Here is a 24,810-nt window from a genome sequence, read left to right as displayed (position 1 = left end):
CATGTTGGATAGTTGTCTCTCCTGAGAATAGTGGAAGGATGTGTCCCTTTTTAGTTATGCTCCCTCTTCGGTGAAGCTTTCTCACAAAGCCCTAAGTTCACCAATGGAGGTTCAGTTCACACTCCAAAGAGGGACTTGAAGAATGGGGACCACAAAATTAAAATGTGCATTTTTTGCTTTTTCAATTTCTGTATAGTGTGCATCACCCCCACATGCCCTTAGATTGGTTTTCTTTAGAGGTCCCGAAAGATCACAATATGGCTGATGGAGTAAAATGACTGTCAATCAAGTCCATACATTCCATGTCAATTTATGCATTTTGACACCTGTGAAGTTTGGGTACCAAAACCACAGAAAAAAATATTACCAAATTTAGACCATTTTAAAAAAGCAGCTCACAAAAACAATTGGGCTCTTTGTGCATGTCACCCTTGCTATCATTCCATCCATCTGTTTTGACGTCACTCCTTCCGAAGAGCTGTTAGTTGTTAACATGAAGCAAACTCACTTTGTCACATGCCCCACGAAAAAGTTGATCCCCACACCCTGACATAGTCTGCAAATATCATTCAATATTTCAAGGCAGCGCCAAAGTTGTTAGCAAGATAAATAGGCCTTTTAATACAGAGATACAGAGATACTATTTCCACCCCTGTAATACACATATGAGAGAGTGAGAGAGAGAGAGAGAGAGAGAGAGAGAGAGAGAGAGAGAGAGAGAGAGAGAGAGTTTGGGGTAGGGCTTAGGCTTGGGCAAATCTTTCTAATATGCATAGTTTCTAGCATTTTGCATTACACTCTTTTCATGAAATTCTACAAAATGACATCATTAATCCTCATGGGGTTGTTCAGGTAAAAACAATCTGATTGAGGGGATACTGGAACCATGCAAAAGGACAGAACTCATAGCTTATTTGTGGCTTTTGTGTATTTTGCACTTTTTTTAGTTCACTCCTTTTACTCACTAGGCAATTGGAGGCTCATTGGAGTGTAGGCTTAACTTCTCATTCTCACTTGCTGTTTTTAGCATGACGTGTGTCCTTGTATCATTTGTGGGTGCAAAGGCACGCTTCACATATGACGAAGAGCACAAAATGCCAGATTTGTATTTTTATCAATTGTTTTAACTTTTTCTGACACATCGCATAAGTGTACACATTTCTCACACTCTTAATGTGCATTCACAAGTGTATGCATGTGTGTGTATCATAAATCTCTTTATCTAATGAAAAAAATAATTTAAAAAGTTTTGCAAACATTTTCATCTTCTTTTTTTAAATGCCTCTCGTTTTACTTTTAATAAAACAGAATTTAGAAAAAAGATTGCTTTATTTAAAATCAATCATAAACATAATATTCTACTGACCCCAGCAGGCCACCAAGCATGTGATTGTAACCAATCGTAGTCTGTCGCAATTTGCGACCTACTTCATTAGCATTTTTGAAGTAGGTCGAATTGTGACCCACTAGGATTCTGTATTTTGTGAACTGAACTATAAATACTTCGGTTGGCTTATAAAATAAGGGCCTCATTTACGAGGCCCTAGATGCACTTTTGAGTCACCGGAGCGTCACTTTTTTGATGCTCTGGTGGCGCAATATACTGCCGCATATTTACAAGGCCATGCACAACCACTTTACATGACTTTTCATGGCCTTGTAAATATAGGCCCCTTTTCACGCAGAACACTGCATGAAAGGAGCATTCCATGGGTGTTGCTGTGGATGTTCCCATGCGACACCCATGGAACCTGACGCATTCCCAGATTTATGAGAAATTGTAAACCTGGTAATGCATCAGATTCCTACGCGTTCCAAGGGGAGGTGTAGGAGTGGCACAACAAGGAGAAATACTTTTATTTCTCCTCGTTTTTTCCTCTTTCTAATGCGTGCTGCATTCTGCCATGGCGCAAGGGTGTCTGCGTTGGTGTATGGCTGCTATTTGTTTGCCGGCACAGGGGATAAGGACAGAAATGCTCCGTATCTTGTAGATACGGCGCATTCCTGCCCTTTTCCTTTTTTGGTATAGGAGCCTGATGATCAGTTAGAGGTTTATGAGCGCTCATCAGAACTGAGGTCACATTTCTTCAGGGACAAAGGAGTCTTTTGGGAGGGCAGTGTCAGTGGAATAGTTTAAATTATGGAGGTGGGATGATGTTGCATCACAGGTAGTGGCCTTTTGGTAACTGATAGTTAGGTCTTATGATCCGTCAGGAATGTCCGAGGACAGTTTGTTATTTACGATGTTGAATCTGATGGTGTTGATCTTGTACATAAGGAATTGAATGTTGTTGATGATGTTGATGGCTTTTGCTACTGAATTGGGGACAAGGGAAAAAGATGGAGATCCAATGACTGAGTGCATTGGAAAGGGGTTTGATAATTATTGTTGGTTACCGGTATAGTTTTGAGATATCGATCAAACTTTGCTGTGGTGATGGTATATTTGTGCTCTCTGCAAGCAAATTTGATTGTAGAGACTTTCGAAAATGTTGACTTGAATAGTGTGAACTGGAAGCTACACTAACTGTTTTCCAGTTTGCTAATGTATCTTTTGAAGGTATTAAGTGCTTTTGTTTTTCAGGGCCCCAACAGTTGAGGTATGAGTTTTTTGAGTGAGTGAATTGGGTATGTCAGTTAGGGCCAGAAGTCAATTGTTTATGTTGGTGAGGAGTTAAATGGAGTTAGTGGAGGTTGGAGAAGAGGAGTGAGGGTGTGGTAGGGTATGTCTGTGGTGAATCACTTTTGAGCTGCCCTGAATAGGATAGTTTTGGGGGCTTTGTGTGGAATGGAATGGTGTGGTGGTCAGACCAATGTAGATTACCTAGACAGGTCAGAGATGGTGGTGCAGAGACAACCAAGTTTAGCTTGTTGATTTTGGAACAGGTGTGTCATGGTACATATAAGGTGAGTTTTAGTGAGGCAGTAGTATTTGCCAAACTATCTTTCATGGCTTTGATGTTGGGACAATCAGTGTGGTTGAAGTTGCTAAGGTATGTATTAGTGGTGCTGGCATGAAGCTAACCGTCTTCCTCTCTACTGTTCTCCACAAAGAGCAGTGGCACCGCTGATGGTTGGAAGTGGGGAAGAGAATTAGCCTGACGTATCTTGTGATCGCAGACAACTCAAGTAGTGGTAGAACCATTTTTAGAGTGGGGGTGCTAACATTAGTGTTGCATCACTGACCTCATAGGGGTTGTGAAAAATCCAAGCGGCACACAAAGAACAAGTGCAGCAAATCATGCACTGCCATTCGCAGTAATGATGCAGTACGCAACTGATGGTCAGAAATATATTACTAAAGCATAGTGTGTTGGTGGACTGGCCTTTACATATATGGCACATTCTTCTTTGAAATTACCATTACAGTTTTCAAAGACTAAGGGACAGATGTACGGTGCCTTTTCACACAGAATTGGACCTTTTGAGGATGCAAAAAGCTCTTTTCTAATGTATCAAGCCCAAAGTGAATCACAATTTGTGTTTGCAACCACGTATCGATTCAGTATCTAGAAGGGGCGTGTTTAGGGCCCCCTTCCAAATACAGACTCAAAGTGGGATGTATTAATGTTTTGTTACCGAAATGCAGCAGCAAAACATTCAAATTTTATCAATACCTCAAAGGAGGTGGTAACCCATTTCCAAATGAAAAGAGGTCGCTATGGATCCTTTCCCCTTTTTTATTGTTGAAAAAAATATTTTTTAAGAGTAGTCAGTGGTCCCAAATTGCAGCCTATCTTATTAATATTCATGAGGTCGGTTGAAGTCCGATCTACTATGAATCAGTAATTTGCAAACCGACCTAATATTGCATAGGCAGCTTTGTAAATTCCCACACTGGTCGCAAAAAAACTGGTAATAAATTGCGAACATTATTTTGTGACCAGTTGTACGTACATATGGCCCATACAGTTTTTCTGATAAAATTAACAAAGCACAAATGATTAGATGCGGTTTCAGTAAAAAGTTGTCATTTGCCCACCACAAAGAAAAGTGTCATGATTTGTTTTGAGCCTTCTAGAATCTTTGCTTCCGTTACATGTAATAATTGTTAAAAAAGCGCTTCCTTTGTGCTGTCTTAAATGCTGATCTATTTTGAGAAGCATATACAGTTCATTTATAGGTATTTAAATTTTGTTACATTTTGTTAAATTGTATTCCTTTCTTTCCAGTATGATTGTCACAGTGCTCATTTTATAAAATCCTCTCACTTTGCAGTTAATGGAAAAAAAGTAAACACCAATTTCCATGTTAAAAGAAAAAGCAGCAATTTGTCAGAAGACACAGCCTGACATTTGACATCTGTCTTTAAACACGCAGCAAATGTGACAAGATTAAAACTAAATTTGAAGACATCTTTATTGCTTTATTGACCAAATTGCTCCTATTCCACTATTGAAGGGTTGATAGGTTGTCAGTTTCTAACAATACTGTGTTTGAGTCTCATATTTGTATTCCTCTGTTTCTGCATTCAAGTCACATTATGATTGCCAAGGGTTCCATGGCCAACACAAAAATCAGCGGCAAGAGGGGACACCGCTGTCTTGTGCCATCCACATAGTACATGGACTTGAACTCTCTCTAGTATGATCCTTTGCAACCGATTGAGTAGGGTGCAAGGATATCCATTTAATCAGACTAATGTCCAGACCTAGCGTTTTCGATACAATGAAGAGATATCACCAGCTAATTGTATTGAAGGCTTTTCTAAATCCAACAATAAACAACAGGAGAGAGAGGGTATATCCACACTCTTGGTCCCCCAGGAACAATATAACAACAACAAAAGAGCGTGAGCAATCAAATGGTCGGATGTACCTTAGTACACCATGTGCTTGGAAAAAGGTGTGAAGGAAACAAAATCAATCTGATGAAAAAATAAAACCCTCACTCACCAACATAGTTGGTGACATGCTTCATCATAGGGTTTTAGCCAGAGTAGCCTTATGCATCTCTGGTGTGCTTCGACGCTTCAAATTAAGGCGGAGCAACAATTTCAGACTAAAATAAAGTGAAGTGATAAGTGTGAAAAAAGTGAAGAGCTTTTAATAAAAAACCATGTGTCGTACACCAAAACACTTTAATAGTGACGAGACAGGCATATGTTAAAAACTGTGAAGGATAATTCCTTCTGACATTTAATTTGGTCAGATGTATCCTATGGGTGGTCAGGCGGTCGACATGTTTCAGCTTATAAGGTGTTTATTCACTAAGCTTTCATCAGGACCTAAGTATACAACAGAAAAAAGCACCTTGGCGGTATAGGCTCGCTAAGGCCTACCCTAACCTCAGGTGCAGAGAACCGATAGACTCACGGTTCCAGCGGAGGTCTCCCACAGTTCTGGAAACAGACCTCGTATTTGTATAGGAGAGTGGGTGTGCGCTCCTTGGGCAAGAGGCGGATTGCGGGACTACAGAACAGATCATCCAAGTCCACAGCCAGCAGTCTGCACCTATAAGGTCCGCCGAGCCCAACAATACTGTGTTTGAGTCTCATATTTGTATTCCTCTGTTTCTGCATTCAAGTCACATTATGATTGCCAAGGGTTCCATGGCCAACACAAAAATCAGCGGCAAGAGGGGACACCGCTGTCTTGTGCCATCCACATAGTACATGGACTTGAACTCTCTCTAGTATGATCCTTTGCAACCGATTGAGTAGGGTGCAAGGATATCCATTTAATCAGACTAATGTCCAGACCTAGCGTTTTCGATACAATGAAGAGATATCACCAGCTAATTGTATTGAAGGCTTTTCTAAATCAACTGCTAATCACGCTGACCAGGGGACAGATGAAGGAAGCTCTTCTATCTCTCAAGACCACTTTGTGGATCTTGTAGCCTCATTCACTCCCTCTTCTTTGAAAACCAGACACTCAGTTGTAAAAGTTCTTATTCCAGCAATTCCACACGCTAGGCACTATGTGCAAAGAGCCTTTGTTCTCCCATAGGAAGTCTTAAAGAAGTAACCTTTTGAGTCATGCGAAATTAGCAAAATTCATCAAATTTCCAGCTGCAAAAATTCACGAAATTTTTTTTCTACAAGAAACTGGTTTGAGCACAAAATGTTTCAAAGGAGGCATTTCTTTTTCAAATCGCTCCCTCTGGCAGTAAATCATGTGATTTTTTAATGCTATGTATGCCCTCACATTAAATTTTCATTCAGATTCCTGTGAAGTGAATTACAAAAACATTCGAGTAATTTCATGTGATGTTTGCAAAATTTCACTAAAGTAAATTTCTCACACCTCTACTTAAAAGTAGACAAGGCGTAACTGAAAATTTCCGATCTTTTCCCAGATGCGACAACTTCTCCTTAGTGGGTGTTTTGAAAACCAAACAACAGTATTGGTGATGCTGTGCAACTATATTAAACTGTATAGAGAACTTGCTTTTGGGGATTTACCAAACCTATATCACCTACGTGAGATATAGGAAGCCTTGCGGCCATAGGACTGCCATCTTTTTATAAAGGTATAGCAATGTTACATTTCAATGGATAATGGGATGCAGTCACATAGCCTACAGCTTTGTTAGCACGCTTTCTGTTTGGGGGGTTAATGTTACCCTGTTGAAATCAAGTTCCAGTGCCAAGGGAAATTGCTAGAGTTGTTGCTCAGCTTTTGAACAACTCAACATAATTTTAAAAGAATTTGGGGGCATATTAACAAGGAACAGGGAAAAGTAACGCTAAGGGTGCTTAGCGTTAATTTTTTTAACGCCCGCTATCGCTGGATAATATTGCCTGGTTATCGCGTTATTAACAACGCTACCGCCTAGGCGATAAAAAATCCAGCTTTTAAGACTTACAGTATTCACAGAAGGCATTTAGGAGTCCTAAAGTTAGGAGTCCTCACTTTACTACTACTAAACTAAGAAAAATACTAATTTTAATACTTTCGGTATTCACAGAAGGCATTTAGGAGTCCTAAAGTTAGGACTCCTAACTTCTGTGAATACTGAAATGAATAAGGGCCTTCTGTGAATACCAAAACGAGTAAGTGCCTTCTGTGAATACCAAAATGGTAGTAAGTTTAGGATTTTGTCTTTAGTTAGTTCTGTGAATCGGGCCCCAAAACTTCTGAAAATAGAGAATTGGGTGTTGTTGTTTTCTTGGGACTGACAGTTTTCAGCTGGAATCTATAGACTAGAGAAGAAGGCCTAGAGCAAGCCATAAGCTGTAAAAAAAATAGAGATTCATAGAGAGAATGAGGCACAAAGAACGGTAAGAATGAGAGGTGACTGACTGATAAATGGTAAATCAATACCTTACACTACCGCAGAAGCTTCTAACAAAATAGAGCTACCCTTACAGCCCTGTAAAGGAAAGCAGGTGGGGAAGTAATTAAAACTGCGATGGTTAAACCCTTCAACACATGTTACTGGCTCCCCTTCATGTTTTCAGTGAGACTCCTTTTGGAGACTTCCATTTTGCGTATTTTATACCTGGAATCTTTTACTTCTGGAAGAAATGGGCGATTCCCAGTGAAAAGTTACTTCCCTGACTTGTGCAATTCGAAAGCAATCACTTCTCAATAAAAGCGGCTTATGTAAAAAATAGAAATGCAACCTTATGGAAATGCAAAAAAATACAGAAATAAAAAAAAAGAAACAAAAAAATAAAAGCAAATAGAAATACACAAGAAATATCATGCCCAGAGGAAAAAAACACGAAATACATACGGATATACAAAATAAAGTGTAAACAGTAAATACGAAGGAAGCTGATAGAAAACGTACAGAAATGCAAAACCACAGAGTAGAATACTTGTCACGTTAACACCAGTTCTTTTAAGCCTTTTTAATGAACAAAAAAAGCTCTTAGTGTAGGGGAAAACAACAAATCATTTATTCAGATATGGAGTAGACATTCCTATGTTTTCCCCTAATTTAATTGCTAGCTTTTAGCTATACAACTTTCTCAAACCAATCTTCAGTAGTCGGTTACGTGTCATCAATGTAGACTTGTCCGGACAAGTTCAAACGTTAGTAACATCCTCTTCCGAAGCAAATGGTGTAACTAAACAGAAAAGAACCCCACCACCATGTTTTGGTGTTCACCTTTTTTATAATACATCTGACATCGAACTTTTGAATAGCACCAACCACAAACTGGACTGCCTCTAGGCGCTTCACTAAGAGATGTCATTATGCAGGATGTAGACCCATTGGTCTTCTGGGGGCTCAGGGACGAACGGATCCACTACAGGAATCTGTGCTTGACCAGGTAGTCACAGATTCAAATGTCAGCAGCTCCCCTGAGTATGTTATCCTTCTGAGGTTGATGAATGAGCGTCATTAAGTTGGGTAGCAGTAAACATGTTATTCATCCAATGTACCTGAAGGGGTGAAAGTATGCTTTACAGATACTTGTCTTATGTTAGTTACCCAGTGACACTAATTTTCTCACCCAGGGGTGGAGGAAACTCTGAGTCATGTCACCATCTAATCCTATGTCGTACAGGTGCACCGGTCTCCGCAGCATTTGTTCAACGCGCTGCGCTAATCTACCTGGGGCCGTACTAAGGATAGGGCGCACTTTCCCTGTTTGTGACACTGCACACTTTAAAACAGGATGCACCGTGCACAAACAGGGAAAGTGAGCCCTATTACATAGAATGCGCTGCACCGAGGACAGCTGCAAATGTGCACTGCCCTGGGGGCAGTGCATTCAAGTGAAAAACAGAGCGGCTTTGAAGCAGTCGCTCCGTGTTTCACTGTGCACGCGGCAAACCTGCCTGCATTTTTTAGAGGGGAGAGAGATCCCCTTGCATGCAGGAGTAGTGAGTGACTGCACCTGCCTGCAAGGGAATGTCTTGGAGGCCCATATGACCCTCTTTCCCCCCTCCATAGGGCTACCATCAGGAGGCGCACTGACAATACATTGCTAAAACTTGTGTCATGGACTTGAGTCAGCAGATGTGGGTTTTTTTTTTTGCAGTTTTATATAGCCCAAACTCAACTCGAAGGTATTAGAGCACTTTATATGAGCACCAGTTACATTACGCAAGGACACATTCATTTTCTTTTTAGGCACGGAGAGTTTAAGTGATTTGCCTAGAATAACAGGATGTTGAGCAGCCCTAAGACTCGAACCTAGTTCCCCAGCAGGGGCAGCTCCTCTGCTAAGCTGCAGGAGCATCACCCCACTGCTTTCCAGCAGTGCAGAGAAGGAAAAATAAAATGATAATGACAAAATGTTATTATCATTTTATTTTTCCCAAGTGAAGCCAGTTTTCGGGTGGGGCGGGGATTGGCTGTCATCACAGCACAGCCAGCTGGGGGAGAAGTGGTGAGTGCACTTAAGTGCGCATGATGGTTTGGCTGGCCGTCTTAGGTCGGCCAGTCATGGGCACTTAGCATGTTCTCCACGCGGCTGTATTGCACAGCCTGGGTGGAGAACATGCACAACCTCCAGCTCCCTGTTTGAGCGCCGAACCATGGCACTCAGACCAATCACAACGCTGCTGTCCTGCTGGTGCTGCATGTGCTTCGTGATTGGCTAGGGGAGTCTGGGAGCCTGTGTGCTTCTGGTTCACAAAAGCAGAGGATGGAGGAGAGACGGAGGAGATGTGGCGGCTGGTCAGCCTTCCACCTGGCAAGTAAGTGGTTTTTCTTGTTTTTTTTAGCCCCCCCTTTCTCCATCCCACCACTGCTGCCCTGGAGCAACCTCCACTGTTCCCAAGTACCAGCACTTATGGCATTTTCAAAGCAGAAAACAGCACTACTTAATAAGCACAGTGTGAAATTGTAGAACATCAGCATGTTATGTTTTGTTTATTTGTACAGAGCACAACTCACCCAAAGGGTAGGTATCTTGGAGCTGAAGCAGGCGCTGTATGGGCGGAGCCAGGGTCAGGGCCAGGGCTAGGTCTTCAGTTCTTGGGGAATTCTAGAATTAAGCAGGCTGCTATGATGAGCAGAGGCTGGATGTTCCAGGCTTTGGAAGTGAGGTAGGAGAAGGATCTGGTTCTGCATATGCTGAGGAGGGATGGGTGTGGGAGTCCGGCTGAGCAGAGCGGTCTGATTAGTTTGTGGAAGTAGATTCAGTATGATTGCTACACTTAGATTTGGAAAGTACCACTTCTCATAAGGATGTATAGCTTACACTTTCATGAGACTGTGATAATGCTTCTCTATCGGAGTATTCCATCTATAGCCTATTTACCTTAGATAAAGAGAGGCATTAAAAGTGAGTAATTGATGTAAAGTGGGCTTCACATACTCCTGACCCGGGACACCAATTCTCCTGCTTCCACAGGGCGGAAGAGGTAGTGCCTTATTTCAAGGCCATAATGTTCTCCAACTAGTGGGATCCAAACTCTGAGCAGAGGGCTGGGCAGTGCTTAATTTGAGCCAATGGTTAAAGATGGGAGCCACCGGCACTCATTTTTGGGGACCTGCACTTACTTTTCCTCAACAGACCCAAGAGAAAGAAAAACACAAAAGAAGGAAAGGTGGAGGAAGAAAAAGGGAGAAAGTAGGAATGAAAAAAGGCCTGCAAGAGTGAGAAAATCAGGCAGGGAGTGAGGTGATGGAAGATAGAGGCAGAAGGTGGAATCAAGACTACGCAGCCTTGGTATCTGAGAGTTCTTATACTCGTCAACACAGGCTGAGGGTTTCTGGGAAAAACTATGTGCCCCAACACTTTTTATTTGACAAATTAACCACTGGGCCTGGGGAGGGTAGTGGGTTGGTCCCTATCGATTTGTCTAGTGACATTGGAAGTAGGGGTGCTGGGGGTGCAAAAACAGGGAGGCATACTGCTGGAAAATGGGCATAATGCCGCCTTTTAAATTATTTGTTTTGTTCAAACGCCTTATGCAGCAAATGATCCATAAACATGGAACGTTTTCTAATAAACTGCTGCTCTTTTCAGGAGTCTGACAGCCAAATGTGAGCATTTTTAACATGATACTGATGTCACTCTCTGACTGGGACACAGGAGTAAGCATAATGAGAAAGTCATGGCAGTGACGTCTTAAAACAGGGAAGTGAAAACCACCAACTTCTTGTTTTATCAAATCTATAAATGTTTTAAAAGGCCTGACCTTCAATTCAGGAGATGTTTCCTCCTAACATCTAATTATGGTGGGAAGAATATTTTTAAGTAAGGACACATTTCACCAGATCTACTTTTGGGGTGCAAAGAAACACTTTGTTTTATTTTGGTCTGTATTATGCATTGTCTTTTTCATTCTAAACGGACATATTAGCATGTTAGTACAGCACTGTATTTTGTGGCATACTTTTGAGTTGCATCATAGCAAAGCGAGCACATTAATAAATCTATTTTACATGATCTGTGGTATATATTATGCTGTTGTAGGCCAGATCTATGATGCTGGTTGCAAATTGTGACCAGTATTATAGTGACCGGTAAAGATTTTTAAGAACCGGCCTATGTATAAATAGGTCGGTTCCTAAAAATCCAAACAATACTGAGTCGCAACCTGGCCAACCTCAAGAGTATTAATGAAGTAGGTTGCGCTTTGAGACTCACTACGATTGGAGACCATCACAGGTATGGCGGCCTGGTGTTGTCAACAGACCACGTAATCAGTGGGTGCTTTTAAATAAAGCAATTGTGCGGCCTGTTTTTTTGTTTTTTTAAAAGGAAGAGACTACATTTAAAAATAAAAGGTATCTTTTTTGAAAGTTTAAGAGTCTACAGTGTTCTGATGGACCACTACCTACTCTTCAACAAACTCCTCCTTTTAGGTCTTGATAACTTTTCAATGTCATGCGACTGGATTTCCGTTGCAAAACACTGACACATAGCATATTGATTAGATATTTGGAAGGGTTGGCTACACCACACCATTTCCAGATGCCGAATCGGTATCCATTCACAATTCCAATTTAGGAGCTGGAAAAACTTTTGTGTCACCTAAAACAGGATTAGTAGATCTAAAAAGGCATTTTTATGGCTGCATATATCAAATCAAGGATTTGCAGACATAAAAACACTCAGTACATCTGGTCCCATCAGCCTATTTATGATATTAAACCAGACTTTCAGAGATTGTGGAGTCTCTGCAACATGCGCATGAGCACATACATTACCTTTCCACGTAAAATAATAATTGGTGCTAATCTGCTGGTTAATAGAGCGCTCCTTGTTCATCTATTTAACCCAAAGCTCTCATTAATGCATAGGATGTCGGAGACAAAGTGCCAATATACCATGATACATTTTTAGGTACCCAAAACTAAAACAAATAATTGCCTCCAAGATGGTAAGAAAGCATCAGGCAACTATTTTTTAAACTATACTATTGAATAGAAATATCAGTCCAATAATATTAGAGAATTACAAGTTCCCAATTATATTACATATAATAATTGATAGCACGTCAATTAGCACATATTTACCATACGTAGGCAGACAAATGGCAATACTTGATGACATTTGAGTGATCTGCAGATTTCAGTAAGCCTGATTTCAGTAAAGCTACAATACATTGTGGTAGATGTAGCTATTTGCATTTTCAAAATTTTGTTTAAAAAACTAATCAATAAACAGATTGTACAGTAAATTTTTCACTAAGATGAAGTCTTTGTTGAGTGAGGTATTTGTGGTACACAGCCATTAGAGCTAAAAGAACCAACAATGCAGAAGTTGGAGAATGGCAGCAGTGTATAAGACTAAGGGCCTCATCACGATGGCGGTGGGACCACTACCGTTAGACTTTTGTTGAATGTTATGTTATGTTAATGACGATTTAGTATAGCGCTAGCGACACCCCAAACGGATATCTCTGCATTGTAGCTGAGTGAGTTTAGAAAGCGGCAAGTCAGAACAACCAGGTTTTAAAATAAAATAGGGGAAGTCTGTTCCAATGGTAGGGGCAAGGTAAGAAAAGGCCTGGTCGCCGTATTTAGACGTAGGGATGCGGCGGGGTCTTAATAACAGTTTGTTTTCTCACCTTAGATGTCTACCAGGACAGTAGAAGGTGAGTTTCTTTTGTAAGCCTTTGCCAATCAGGGACTTGTGAATCAAGCAGAGCAGTTAGAACAAGACTCTTTCCCTGACTGGGAGTCAAAGTAGGGCTCTATGGGAAGGTGCCGACGGCATGCCTGGCGGTTGTTGGCTGATCAGGTGGGTAGCAGTGTTTCGGACAACCTTCATTTTAGAAAGAAGAGATTCATTGGACGCTAGTACTAGGACATTTTCATAGTCAAGAGGACTAATTATTAGTGCTTGAGTAAGAGGTTTCCTTGATCCCAGTGAAATATTCTCCTGACTGTCATCTATCAAAGATTCACCATCAACCCTTTCAAGGGCTTTTATAGAAGTGCGTGAAGATCACCACCTTTGACCATTCATTGTCTCAGCAATAAAAATTGCTTGATTCACTCTTAAATCTTACCACTTTTATCCAAAAGCCCTCAAATTCTGTTATCATCGGCAGCTAGAGCTTTACAACAGGATGAGAAATCACCTGAAACATGAGTCCAGCCAGTCCCAGAATGAACCAGAGCAAAGATTAAAATGTCCTCTGGAAAAAAGCACAGAATAAGAATGTAATTGCTAGTGGACGATTTTGCCAACCAAACCAAACTCTGAGGTGGTGGAGATATTGTCCGAAACATAACCTGAAACTCTGGGTGATGAGACAGTTGGTTTGTACATTGTGAACATTTTTAGAATCACACTTCTATGTGACTCTATGTTTTTGAACAACATCTGCGAGCACAAGCTCTGGGTAACTTTGGGCATTATCAGGGAATCGAACAAAAAGCTCTGTGAGACTGAACTGATCTACAGGGCCAGACTGGCCGTAGTGGGCAACGGACGTTTTCCCGGTGAGCCGGAAGGGTGGGGGCCAGTTTTGGACTGGTGGGGGCCGTTTTTGTTAATGGGGGCTGGTTTAGCAGCAGTGCTGCAAAATCGGCCTCCTGTAACAAAAGCGCAGCAGCAGTGTTTTCCACCAGCATATATCCCCCCTCCTGCCCCATGTGGGGCCATTCCGACGTAACTGCCAGGGCTGGTTTGTGGTCCCAGCCCAGCCCTGCTTATCTAGAGCAGATCTGTAAGTTTATCTGGGAATTATCCAAAACCAAGTTGTGGGTGTCTGCAGAAAGGAGATCAGTGCTCTAAATTCACAGGGGCACATTTACACGTTGTTTACAGAATGCAGCAACTAAATGTACTGCTTTGTGTTGAGCAAGAGGGCAAAACAGTGAAGAGAAATATTTACAAAATGTGTCCTGCTGCTGCTGTCATCCCTTGTTCTGCCACTCTAATTAGGCTGTCTTGCACAAAGCACAGCCCCACAGTATGGTGCATAGGTGAATGTATGCTTTCTAAGATTGTACTGGAAGCATACCCTCCCATTAAAATGTCTATGCCTAGACAGACTCAGAAGGAGCTCAGACATTGCTCACTGTGCCACTGAATTCAAGCTAGCCTGGCTGATGAGGGGTGATGCCCCGAAACCGGTGCCAGGATGCTTGTTTTCGGTCCAGGGAGGACCTGGCTTTGCAGTACGGACTGGACTGTTCCCATAAGGCACAAGGTCAAGACTGATTTCATATGGCTGGGTCCAAACTGGGGTTGCGTGGTGAGCAAAAGAACGATGGATTAAACCCGGATCTATGTGAGTGGGGGTGAATGTTTGCATTGTTCAGCATTCCATCCATCATTTGTTCCTTTTGCTTTGGATGTGTACTGTGTATTTCAACACACATGCAATGTGTGTTTTTTTATGAAAATACAGTCCCCTCCTAATGCCTGCTGTTTGTGCTGATCCACTCAAGTAATGCCCTAAGTGGTTCCCTCTTGAAGCAATGTGACACAGAGCAGCACGAAGCACTTGTATAGAATCTTGCAGAGTTTGTTCATATCAGGAATTGTTTCAAAATACTCTTTAACAACTATCAGTCTTCAGTATTAATCTAGTGTCTTACAGGTAAAAAAGATGCTCATGAGTATTATTTTTTCTTGCGCAATATGTAAGACAGTTATTACATCTGCTGTTGCCCAAATGTTTGAGTTTGACAGCTTTTGAGCTGTTATACAAGATTGAGCATGTTGATCACCCAAGGTTCCAACCAACCACACAATGCTTAGGATTGGCATATTAAAGCTTTTTCTTGCTGCCTCTACTGAAAGTACTAGATAAGTTTATGAGGACATGATCTGACGTAATTAGACCTAGCAGCCGCGGTCGGTAGTAGGAGTAACAGCAGGGCGGTGACGTGGGGAGGGGGAGGGCCAGGGTGGGGGGTAGTAAACTATGGATTACGGAGGTTTACAGGTAAATTAACATATAAATTACTAAAACGAATTTCGTTGTGTGCACTGCATCCCCAAATGCGATGCAGTGCACGCAACAAAATTCGTTTTATGAATTTATATGTTAACTTACCTGTAAACCTCCGTAATCCATAGTTTACCACCCCCACCCTGCCCCTCCCCCTCCCCACGTCACCACCCTGCAGTTACTCCTACTACCGACCGCGGCTGAGACCTAGAGGCTTGAGTGAGTCTATGTATTATCAAGAATAGAACCATGGGTGACTATATAAAGGTGGTGTTAGAAAGGCTCTTTTAATATTTTTAGTATTAACAGGAGGCATTTTTAATGTGTAGATATGAATTACCAAGATCTTAACACTGAAGGAGCCCGAGTAATAGCAAGAAAAGAGTATATTGGTATTAGGAGGACCACATTTCTGAGTGACTAGCATTTTAGTGCAGAGCTCTGGGTGAGTGTAGGTATTAAGAGTAGAAGTTTGAGTGAATCTTTATTGTGCATCTTTAGTTCCAGTTAGGCACATACATTTTGATGATTGGCATTAAAAGCTGTATTTACAGGATCAGTTGCGGCCGTTGCAGGTAAGAGCGGTGGGGCACGGCGGGCGGGGCAGGGAAGTCGACAGACGACGACGAGGGAAAATAAAATTTAAAAATAAAGAAAAACACTTACCTTGGATGCGGTGAGCGCCAGTTAAGTGGTTTTCTTTTTTTTCATTTTACTGTCCCTTGTTGTCGTCTGTTGACCGCCCCGTGCCCTCCACACGCACCACCGCTCTTACCTGCATTGGCCGCGACTGCATAGGATCCCATCTTACTGAAAACTGTAGTAAGTGATTTATTAACTGATTTTCATGTCAGTAAGCCTTTGGAATATCTCTCCAGTGGTTGGGTTTGCACATTAATGGGATCAAGAAGCCACTTAGGTAATTTGGATTCATGGTTTGAGGGAAAATATCTTAGAAGGCCCACTGTACCCCAATTTTAAAACAAATGTCATGGTAGAGTTGAGACCAGAGTGCCATGCCAACTCCGCAGGAAGGAGTTTACATATCTCTGCCAAGTGAGACATATTTGACTTTAGTGAGGTAGTGACACTGGTCAGTGCCTACACTCTGAAAATTGTGCCATCACGACTGGCGTAGGCAATGTCTAAAATCAACTATTTGCACAAACTGGACGTGCTTAGAAGTAGACTAAACTGGCTGTAGGAAGCACTGTGGAGAAACCAGCTATTTTTATACTTTGAAGGGGTAGTGGGTTGGCTAGATGCATTGTCCAACCTCTCTTATCCCAGTCTTGTCTGTATCTCTGCACCTTTAAATATCTCATCCTCGATTATAATGAACCTTATGACTTCACTGGGTGTTCTGGGATACCCGCACACATCCATGGATACCCCCTATTCTGTAAAGAGGATAGCTGCATGGCCCAGTCGCACTGCTGTATGAGGACAGACTCAGGGGTTTAGAGTTCTATGACTTCCCAGTGATGGTCCCTGAGCCTCTGACTGCTTGAAATACGTGCTGTGCAGGTTTTTGGGGTGTCTGGAGCGATATGGCGGCAGCGGTCCCCTCAAACTCAAATTGTTTCTCAGTTAAATCAATACAACTCAATGGGGCAGTCGGTAGCATAGCAAGGATCCCGATGCAAGCAAGCAAAATGGAGCGTTTGACTGCTGTTGGGGTAGTAAAGACTGCGATTCTAAGGTTTCAATGGGCCCTCAGGGCTCTGGTCCTGGGTGCCACTGCACCTGTTGCACCAATGGTGGCTAAGCCCCCAAGGGCAGTACCAGTCCTTCTCAAAATGAGTAATGCACTCTACTGTTGATGTACCTTTTTAGAAAGACGGGTTAACTTTAACAGGGTTGTATCACTACTTGTCTATAAGGCTGATACCCATTCCTTCTATTGGTCAGCCCCAGCTCTTCTTAAAATGCATGCTGCACATTTAATGAGCCAGTGCTCGCTCTTCCTGGAAGTGCTGATTCACATTAATGGGGCAGCAGCACCCCCATTTCCTCGGCCTATCATTTTTGGGGCAGAACCGCCTATATCGAAATGTTCAAAGCAATTTTGAACCGACACTCGGCACTTTCAAGAAACAGCTAGACACTTTAAAGGGGCAATTCTTAAGGAAGCTAATTTACCTTAAAGAGGCAGTACCGGCACTTCTCAGGATACTTGGTATGCTTATAATTTTAAAACATCGCCACTGCTCGCGATTGCTCAGATACTCTCAGGGGAAGAGCGCCATTACTTCCAGAAGAACCTCTACACTTTTAATGGGACGGTACAAGCAATGATCAGCTAAATTGCTTCATTTCTAGCGGGACAGTAAAAGCACTTTTAGGTGTGGCTGCTATACATACCACTGGAAAGTATCAGCAGTGCATTCTTCAGTTGGATTAATAAGATTTTAATGGTTTAGTGCAACCATTTCTGAACGATATTGCTATGCTTTTATTGGGAAAATATGAGCACTTTTCAATAGGACTGCTAACCTTTGGTGGAGCAGGATAAGCCTTATCAGGAAGGCTTAAGCACTTTGGATAGGACAATGCAGGCACTTCACAGAGACTGATATACTTTGAATGAGACAGTCCACACCCTTCTCAGCTGGCCAGCTATACGTTTAATGAGACAGTAGGGCTATCCCAGCAATTTGTTTATGCTTTCAGTGAATTACAAAATGGGCTTGTCAGCACGGCTGTTTTACACTTAATGGAGCAATGGATGCTCTTCACATCGGGGCTGCTACGCTCAGAAACAGTACATGCACTTCTCAACAGGCCTGCTTTAATTTGAATGAGACAGAACCCGCACTTCTCAATAGGGCTGCAGCACTTTGAAACAGTACATGCTCTTCTCAGCACGGCTGCTACACTTTGATCGAGACAGTACATGCACTTGTCAGCAGGGTTGCTATACTTTGAACGAGACAGTGCAGGCACTTCTCAGCAGGACTGCTACACTTTGAAAGAAACAGTAAATGTTCTTCTCAGCAGGGCTGCTACACTTTGAATAGGACATTACAGGCACTTCTCAGAAGGGTTTCTCCACCAAAGGGCTGCTACACTTAGAACGAGACAGTACATGCACTTCTCAGCAGGACTGCTACACTTTGAACGAAACAGTACATGTTCTTCTCAGCGTGGCTGCTACACTTTCAATAGGACCTTACAGGCACTTCTCAGAAGGGTTTCTCCAAAGGGCTGCTACACTTTGAACGAGACAGTACATGCACTTCTAAGCAGGACTGCTACACTTTGAACGAGACAGTACATGCTGTTCTCAGAAAGGGTTTCTCCGGAGGGCTAATACTCTTTGAACAAGAATGTACTTGCACTTCTCAGGTGGGCTGGTGCACTTTGAACGAGACAGTGCAAACAAGTGGCAGAAGGGTTTCTCCGAAGGCCTGCTGCACTTTGAACGAGACATTACATACACTTGTCAGAAGGGTTTCTCCAAAGGGCTGCTGCACCCTGCATGAGATAGTACATGCACTTCTCAGCAGGGCTGCTACAGTTTGAACGAGACAGTACATGCACTTCTCAGCAGGACTGCTACACTTTGAACGAGACAGTACATGCTGTTCTCAGAAAGGGTTTCTCCGGAGGGCTGCTACTCTTTGAACAAGAATGTACTTGCACTTCTCAGGTGGGCTGGTGCACTTTGAACGAGACACTACAGACACGTGGCAGAAGGGTTTCTCCGAAGGCCTGCTGCACTTTGAACGAGACATTACATACACTTGTCAGAAGGGTTTCTCCAAAGGGCTGCTGCACTCTGCATGAGATAGTACATGCACTTCTCAGCAGGGCTGCTACAGTTTGAACGAGACAGTACATGCACTTCTTAGAAGGACTGCTACACTTTGAACGAGACCGTGTATGCACTTCGCAACAGGGTGGCTACACTTTGAATGGGACAGTACATGTACTTCTAAGAAGGGCTGCTAAACATTGAATGAGGCAGTACATACATTTCTGAACAGGGCTGCTTCACTTAGAATGAGATAGTACATGCACTTTTCAGCAGGGCTGATACACTTTGAACGAGACAGTACATGCACTTCCCAGCACGGTTGCTACACTTTGAATGAGAACGTATATGCACTTCTCAGCAGGGCTTCTGTACTTTCAATGAGAGGATAAGCACACTTTACTGCAGGACTGTTATACTTTTAAAGGCACAGTACTCGGCAGGGTTGTTGTATGCTTGTGGGATATTATCAGAAGCCTTCACAATAAGTTAGATACTTTGAGTGGAGAGATGCAAGCACCCCTCCATAGGGCTTCCATACACTCAATTGGAAATGTAGGCACTTTTTTGTCTTGGCACCATCTGTGCAGTACTACAGTGGGGGAGAACCAGCCTTTCTCGTGTTTATTTCCATTGTACAGACTTTGCTGCACATGTGCACTCTTGATTTAGAGGTGCCGCAAGAAGAGTCTGCAATAAAAGTACCTCAACTGCTCACTTTTCCCAGTTCAGAACGGTCATTTCTAGCAGTGGCAGCTGCTACGGGCAGTACTGGTGGGGTTTAAATAAAAAAAAAATGTGACTTACCTGCCGGCTGTCGCCTCTCCTCCGTCATCCTTCTGTCGACGACGCATGGAACCAGGAAGCACACAGGCTCTACCAGACCATTCACAACACTGCTGTCATGATGGTGATAGCAACGTTGTGATTGGTCTGAGCGCCCTGGCTCAGCGCTCAGACATGGAGTGGGAGCCTGTGCATGTTCCCCACCTTGCCTTGCAATACAGCTGGGTGGAGAACATGGAGAACATGCTAAGTACGCATGACTGTTTGGCCAGCCCAAGACGACCGGCTAAACCGTCATGCGCATTAAAGTGCACACCAAATCTTTCCTGTTGGCTTAAAGCCCACCCCACCCACACCTAAAACAAAACAAAACTTTGTCAGTACCGGAAAAATAAAATGATCATCTTGTGTTATTATCATTTTATTTTTCCTGTGGGGAGACGCTCACCTGCCTTAGCGGAGGAGCAGCCGCTGATTTCTAGGTGGCTAACAAAAAGACATATACTGAGTTCTACACATTGAAATAGGACCGCACATATAACCATTGGTTGCAGGGCGCATCTTACACCATTCCCCCTGGAGTCAGGCGGCTAGGCTTCTATCCCTGCTTGCTCCCCGGACCACATTATCTCCCACGAAGCTCCTCCCTCATGAGTGCTAAGGCACCGTTGGAAACCGTGAGCGTGTGCTCTGAAAAAATAGTAACATAACATCTTCAAAAAGTATTGGCAAAGGCTGCTGACCTTTTTGTCTTTGACAATGACTATTTTATCTAGGAATGTTTTTGGTGTACACACAAGCACCCTGGTTGTGCTAATACGTGCCTTGTGCAAGAGCAGAATGCTGTGACTCACACTCAAGTGGGCTGACCCTGTACCAAGAGCTTTAAGTGGGGCGGGTCCCTCGGGGAACGAGACCCAGCAGTTTGTAAAAGCTGCTGTTAAAACAGGTCACATGCACCTAATATTCTGTCCTTCATTTTATAGTGAAAACATTAATATTTTATCAATGGCTGTACAAACTGTTCAGAGAATCCATGGAAAGAAAACACATGTTGAACAATTTACTTTCCCAAGAGTATTAGCTTATTCCAGTATGTTGTTTTTCCTGTGGTTTTCTTTCCAAACAGCGTTTTTACTTTTTAATAGTGCGTAGATGTCTGTGTGAGTCAGGTTGTGGGCGGATGTTTGTAACGCTGTGTTTCATTTCTACATTTTACTGATGATATAGTGTATTCAATTATTGTCTATGGTCCTTACAGATTGTACTCTATTGTCCGGAGGGTTATATTTTTCTTTTAACAAATATAGGGGCATATTAACAAGGGCTTTATCTATGCTTTTTTGGCTTTAAAGGCCAAAAAAGCAGAGATAAAACTAGCGCCCTATCAACAACAGGGTGCTAACATGCAAATTTGCATGTTAGCACCCTTTTACTCTACGCTTCCCCTTGCATCTCTAATGAGATGCAAAGGGGGCGTTCCAGAGTAAAATAATAGGAGAAATGTCGCTAAGCGACATTTCTCCTATTATCAAGAATGTCGCTAACCCTGTTACAGACAAAAAAAGCAGCGCTAACCGCGGTTAACGCTGCTTTTTTACATCTGGTATTTTTCTGACTTAGACCATGATATCCTATGGAAGGAGGATATCATGGCTAAGTTTGCCTGACCCTATCAACAAGGTAACGTGAGATTATCGCTGGGTTTCCAGCGATAATCTCATGTTAGCCTGTTAGCGTGAGGATTTTTATCGCTATTGAGATAAGCGTTGCTAATAGCACGCTATCTCAGCGATAAAAATTCACGCTAGCCAGCGATAATTATCCTAGCGCTAAGTGCGCTTAGAGATAATTATCGCCGGTTGTTGTTGATATGCCCCATAGTTTTGGTAAATGGTTTCACAATTGCCCTGAATTTCCCAAAAACCAGTGGAATGTTTTCCTGCCATAGCTGCACGCCCAGCTAGGGTGGCACAAGTTTCTGGTCACGTTTGAGAGCTCTGGAGCTGAGGCTGAAGGCAGTGCGAGCTTCTCACAGTTCCTGTCGATGGGGCACAAAGGTGGTCAGAATACATGCTCATCCAGTTCTTGGCCTCTCCACAGAATGTACAGAGCAATGACCCAAATGCCAAGATATTTACTACAACAAGGTGATGGATGGAATGCTTTAATTAATCTCAGCCACTGGCAGTCGCTCCAGGACCACATTCCAGTCCATTGTTTTTTGTCCACCATGCCACTCTAGACAAAGGCCCACCTTATGCAAGTCAGTACTAACTGCTTCTCACCAAAGCAGTCTGTCCTGAACTGTCAGATGTGGCCCCCTCCAGAAAGGACCACACGGAATCCTAGACTGGTTTTGTCCTACTTGTTGCTCATCAGTAGGGTGTATCTCGAGTTGTATGCAGCAGCGTAGCAAGGGGGGGGGGGGGGCGGTGGTTGGGTGGTCTGCCCCGGGCAGCACAAGTTTTGGGGGCGGCAGCTCCCCCCTCGCTCTTAACAGTGGCCATCACGGGAAAATCGACAGTATTCCCCCCCCCCACTCAATCCTCGCTGCTCTTAAATTCGACCTCTGCGGGCGGCAAACGCAGGGGGCGCCACAGGCAGTAAAAGGCCTAGCTACGCCCCTGGTTCTATGACACAGTGAGCCCCCTTTTTTTCATTCAACTTGAAGCCCTGACTCCACCCCATGCTGTAGTGGGCGGAAGCAAAAGATATCTGGCAGCACAGTAGCCCAGGACTGACTTCCAATGGGCGCTCTTGGAAAGGAACGCATCAGGCGTTGTATCAAGCGTGACGTCAAACGCTGCATTATTATTGATTCAAGAGCCTACTTTTGACAAGAAAGCTCTAGAAGATATATACTGCAAACACGTGGCAAAAATACATTCTTTCCTCACTGCTTAGCCTTACTTTTCAAACCCTCATTTGCAAGTTGCTGGTACGTACTTCTGGATACCTCCCTGAATGTACAGCAACTCATGCCTATACATTGTCCCCCAGCACAAAGGCATTCTGGGATACGCTATATTACATAGCGTTAACAATAATAATAATGACAGAAATGATGATAACAACAATAATAATAACAATAATAGCCTTATTGAACTTGTCTAGATAAAAAAAGGTTGAGTTGGCCCCACAGCGATTTGAATCTGTGACCAGCCAGTTACAAACAAACATCTGCAGCAGGCGTATGAGCCCACTGAGTTAGCTCATTTCCTGCTGTTAAATGCACGCTGCACACAGATCCCTTTAGCCAGAGCATCCCACTCACAAATCCATCTTCCTGGGATTTTGGTTTATGAACTTCCGGTACATGTCCAGTAGGAATATTGGCCCAAATGAACTATTTCCAGGAATTTTAACGTGAGATCAGCTGGTTAAGCACAGACAGGGACAGCAAAAGCAAATAGCTGGGTTTCAAACCTGCCACTGGTAAATTACACACAGATCTGTGTAGTGAGTGTCTTAACCAACTAAACATTATTTCGGAGATTAAAAGCATTTACTTAAGGGCGGTTAAGGAATGAGAGCATTAGGGCGTTGCCCCGCTGAACTTGAACCCCCCTTGCCCCCCGAATTAAAAATAATAAATAATGCTAAAAAGTGCACGTCGTTTTTTTTCGTCCACCGTACTTTTATTCGAGTCACGATGCGCACTGCGGGAGGGCTGCTGGTGCAGAATCACGAGCTTGTTAGTAAGGAGGGAAAATAATATTGACAGCAGAGCAGGCTGACTGAGTCCGCTCTGCACTAAAGTGCAGTGCACATGTCGGGTTGGACGGGTTTCTTTCGCCGACCAACCCGACCTGCGCTATTTAGGGAGCCGGGGAAGCACAGCCAAGCCTTCCCGGCCTCCTCACCTGTAGATTACACAGAGATAACCGCCATTGACTCAGTAACCAACCGAGCTACGTTATTCCGAATTTGCAATCTCTTCCAAGTAATTTGGACATATCTCAGCGCCATGCGCACAAACCAACTGGGCTGTCTTTCTGGCATTCAGACTTTTTAATCAATAAATTACACAAAGATCTCTGCAGCGTGTACATTATCCCTGTAGGTTGTCCTGCTACTTGGTACTGGAACCCCAGGATATGCGGGTACACAAAGATCCCTGCAGCAGTTGCGTGACACCCTCCGTTTTTTTCACCACCATGGTTATTTTACTGTCTGCTCTGAAAGCGTGAGTGGCAGCGGCCTGTGGTGGCGAGCAAGGGACAGCGGCGTGGAGGTGCCGCGTCTTACCTGAGCCCCCGGGTGCCGGTGGAAGTGCACTCCCATGTACACCAGACAGGCCAGTATTAGCAGCCACTGAGCAGTGGTGGAGACCAGCAGCAGCCTATGTCCGCCATGGGCCCTCCGGGAGCAGTTCTGACAGCAGGTGCATTGACTCGACCGGCTTTCCTCCTCCATTCCACCCCCGGGAGTATACGATACATGCACCGCTGGTCCTCGGGGCGAAGAAGTACTGATCACCGCAGGGGTTACACAAAGTAAGGCTCTGAAAGCGAGATGCCTCTTGGTATTATAAAGACCTAGTGGGCGGGGGACTTTCATGACTAATCCGAATTTCCCTTCTCTCGCAGCTCTCCAGGGCTGCCCGGGATCGGGCCCTGTAGTGGGGACCGCTCTGTGCCTGGGCAAAGCACCAGCGATCCGAGCGGGGAAACCCCTCTTCAGAACCTGAACTTCGCTGAACATCAGAGGGCACAAGATCACGCAGGGTGTCCGCGGGGGAGATGGGACGCCGAGACAGGTGCATCTCGACCCTGAACCTCGTGGCCATTCTGCACAGTGATTTATCCATTCTCGTTCCCATTATGTTTAATTAACTAGATGTGTGTATTTTACTTTGCTATTTTATACTTACTATGTAATGTGTAAACTATATGGCGTGGTGTGTTTCGCTTTTATTAGTGTGTAATATGTTGTACTATGTTGCCTGAAATGTTGCCGCGCTGTGTGATGCTGCTGTGTTATGTTATGGCCTAT

The 24,810-nt window shown here is 43.4% G+C and overlaps 1 protein-coding gene across 1 annotated transcript in view; it reads right to left on the bottom strand.

Annotated features, from left to right (window-relative positions):
• TNFSF4 (TNF superfamily member 4) overlaps window positions 1–24,315 on the bottom strand; it is a 94,342-nt gene extending 70,027 nt beyond the window's left edge. Inside the window, exon 1 of the mRNA XM_085600087.1 lies at window positions 24,064–24,315. Within this exon, the coding sequence (XP_085456213.1) occupies window positions 24,064–24,231 (168 nt within the window). The 5' untranslated portion in view covers window positions 24,232–24,315. The remainder of the gene's footprint in view (window positions 1–24,063) is intronic.
• Window positions 24,316–24,810: the final 495 nt, after the last annotated feature.

The sequence above is a fragment of the Triturus cristatus genome, chromosome 4_2 (genome assembly GCF_964204655.1).
Source record: "Triturus cristatus chromosome 4_2, aTriCri1.1, whole genome shotgun sequence".
Classification (NCBI taxonomy): domain Eukaryota; kingdom Metazoa; phylum Chordata; class Amphibia; order Caudata; family Salamandridae; genus Triturus; species Triturus cristatus.
Note: the sequence above shows the minus strand (reverse complement) of the source record. Positions and strands in the feature narration are given on the sequence as shown.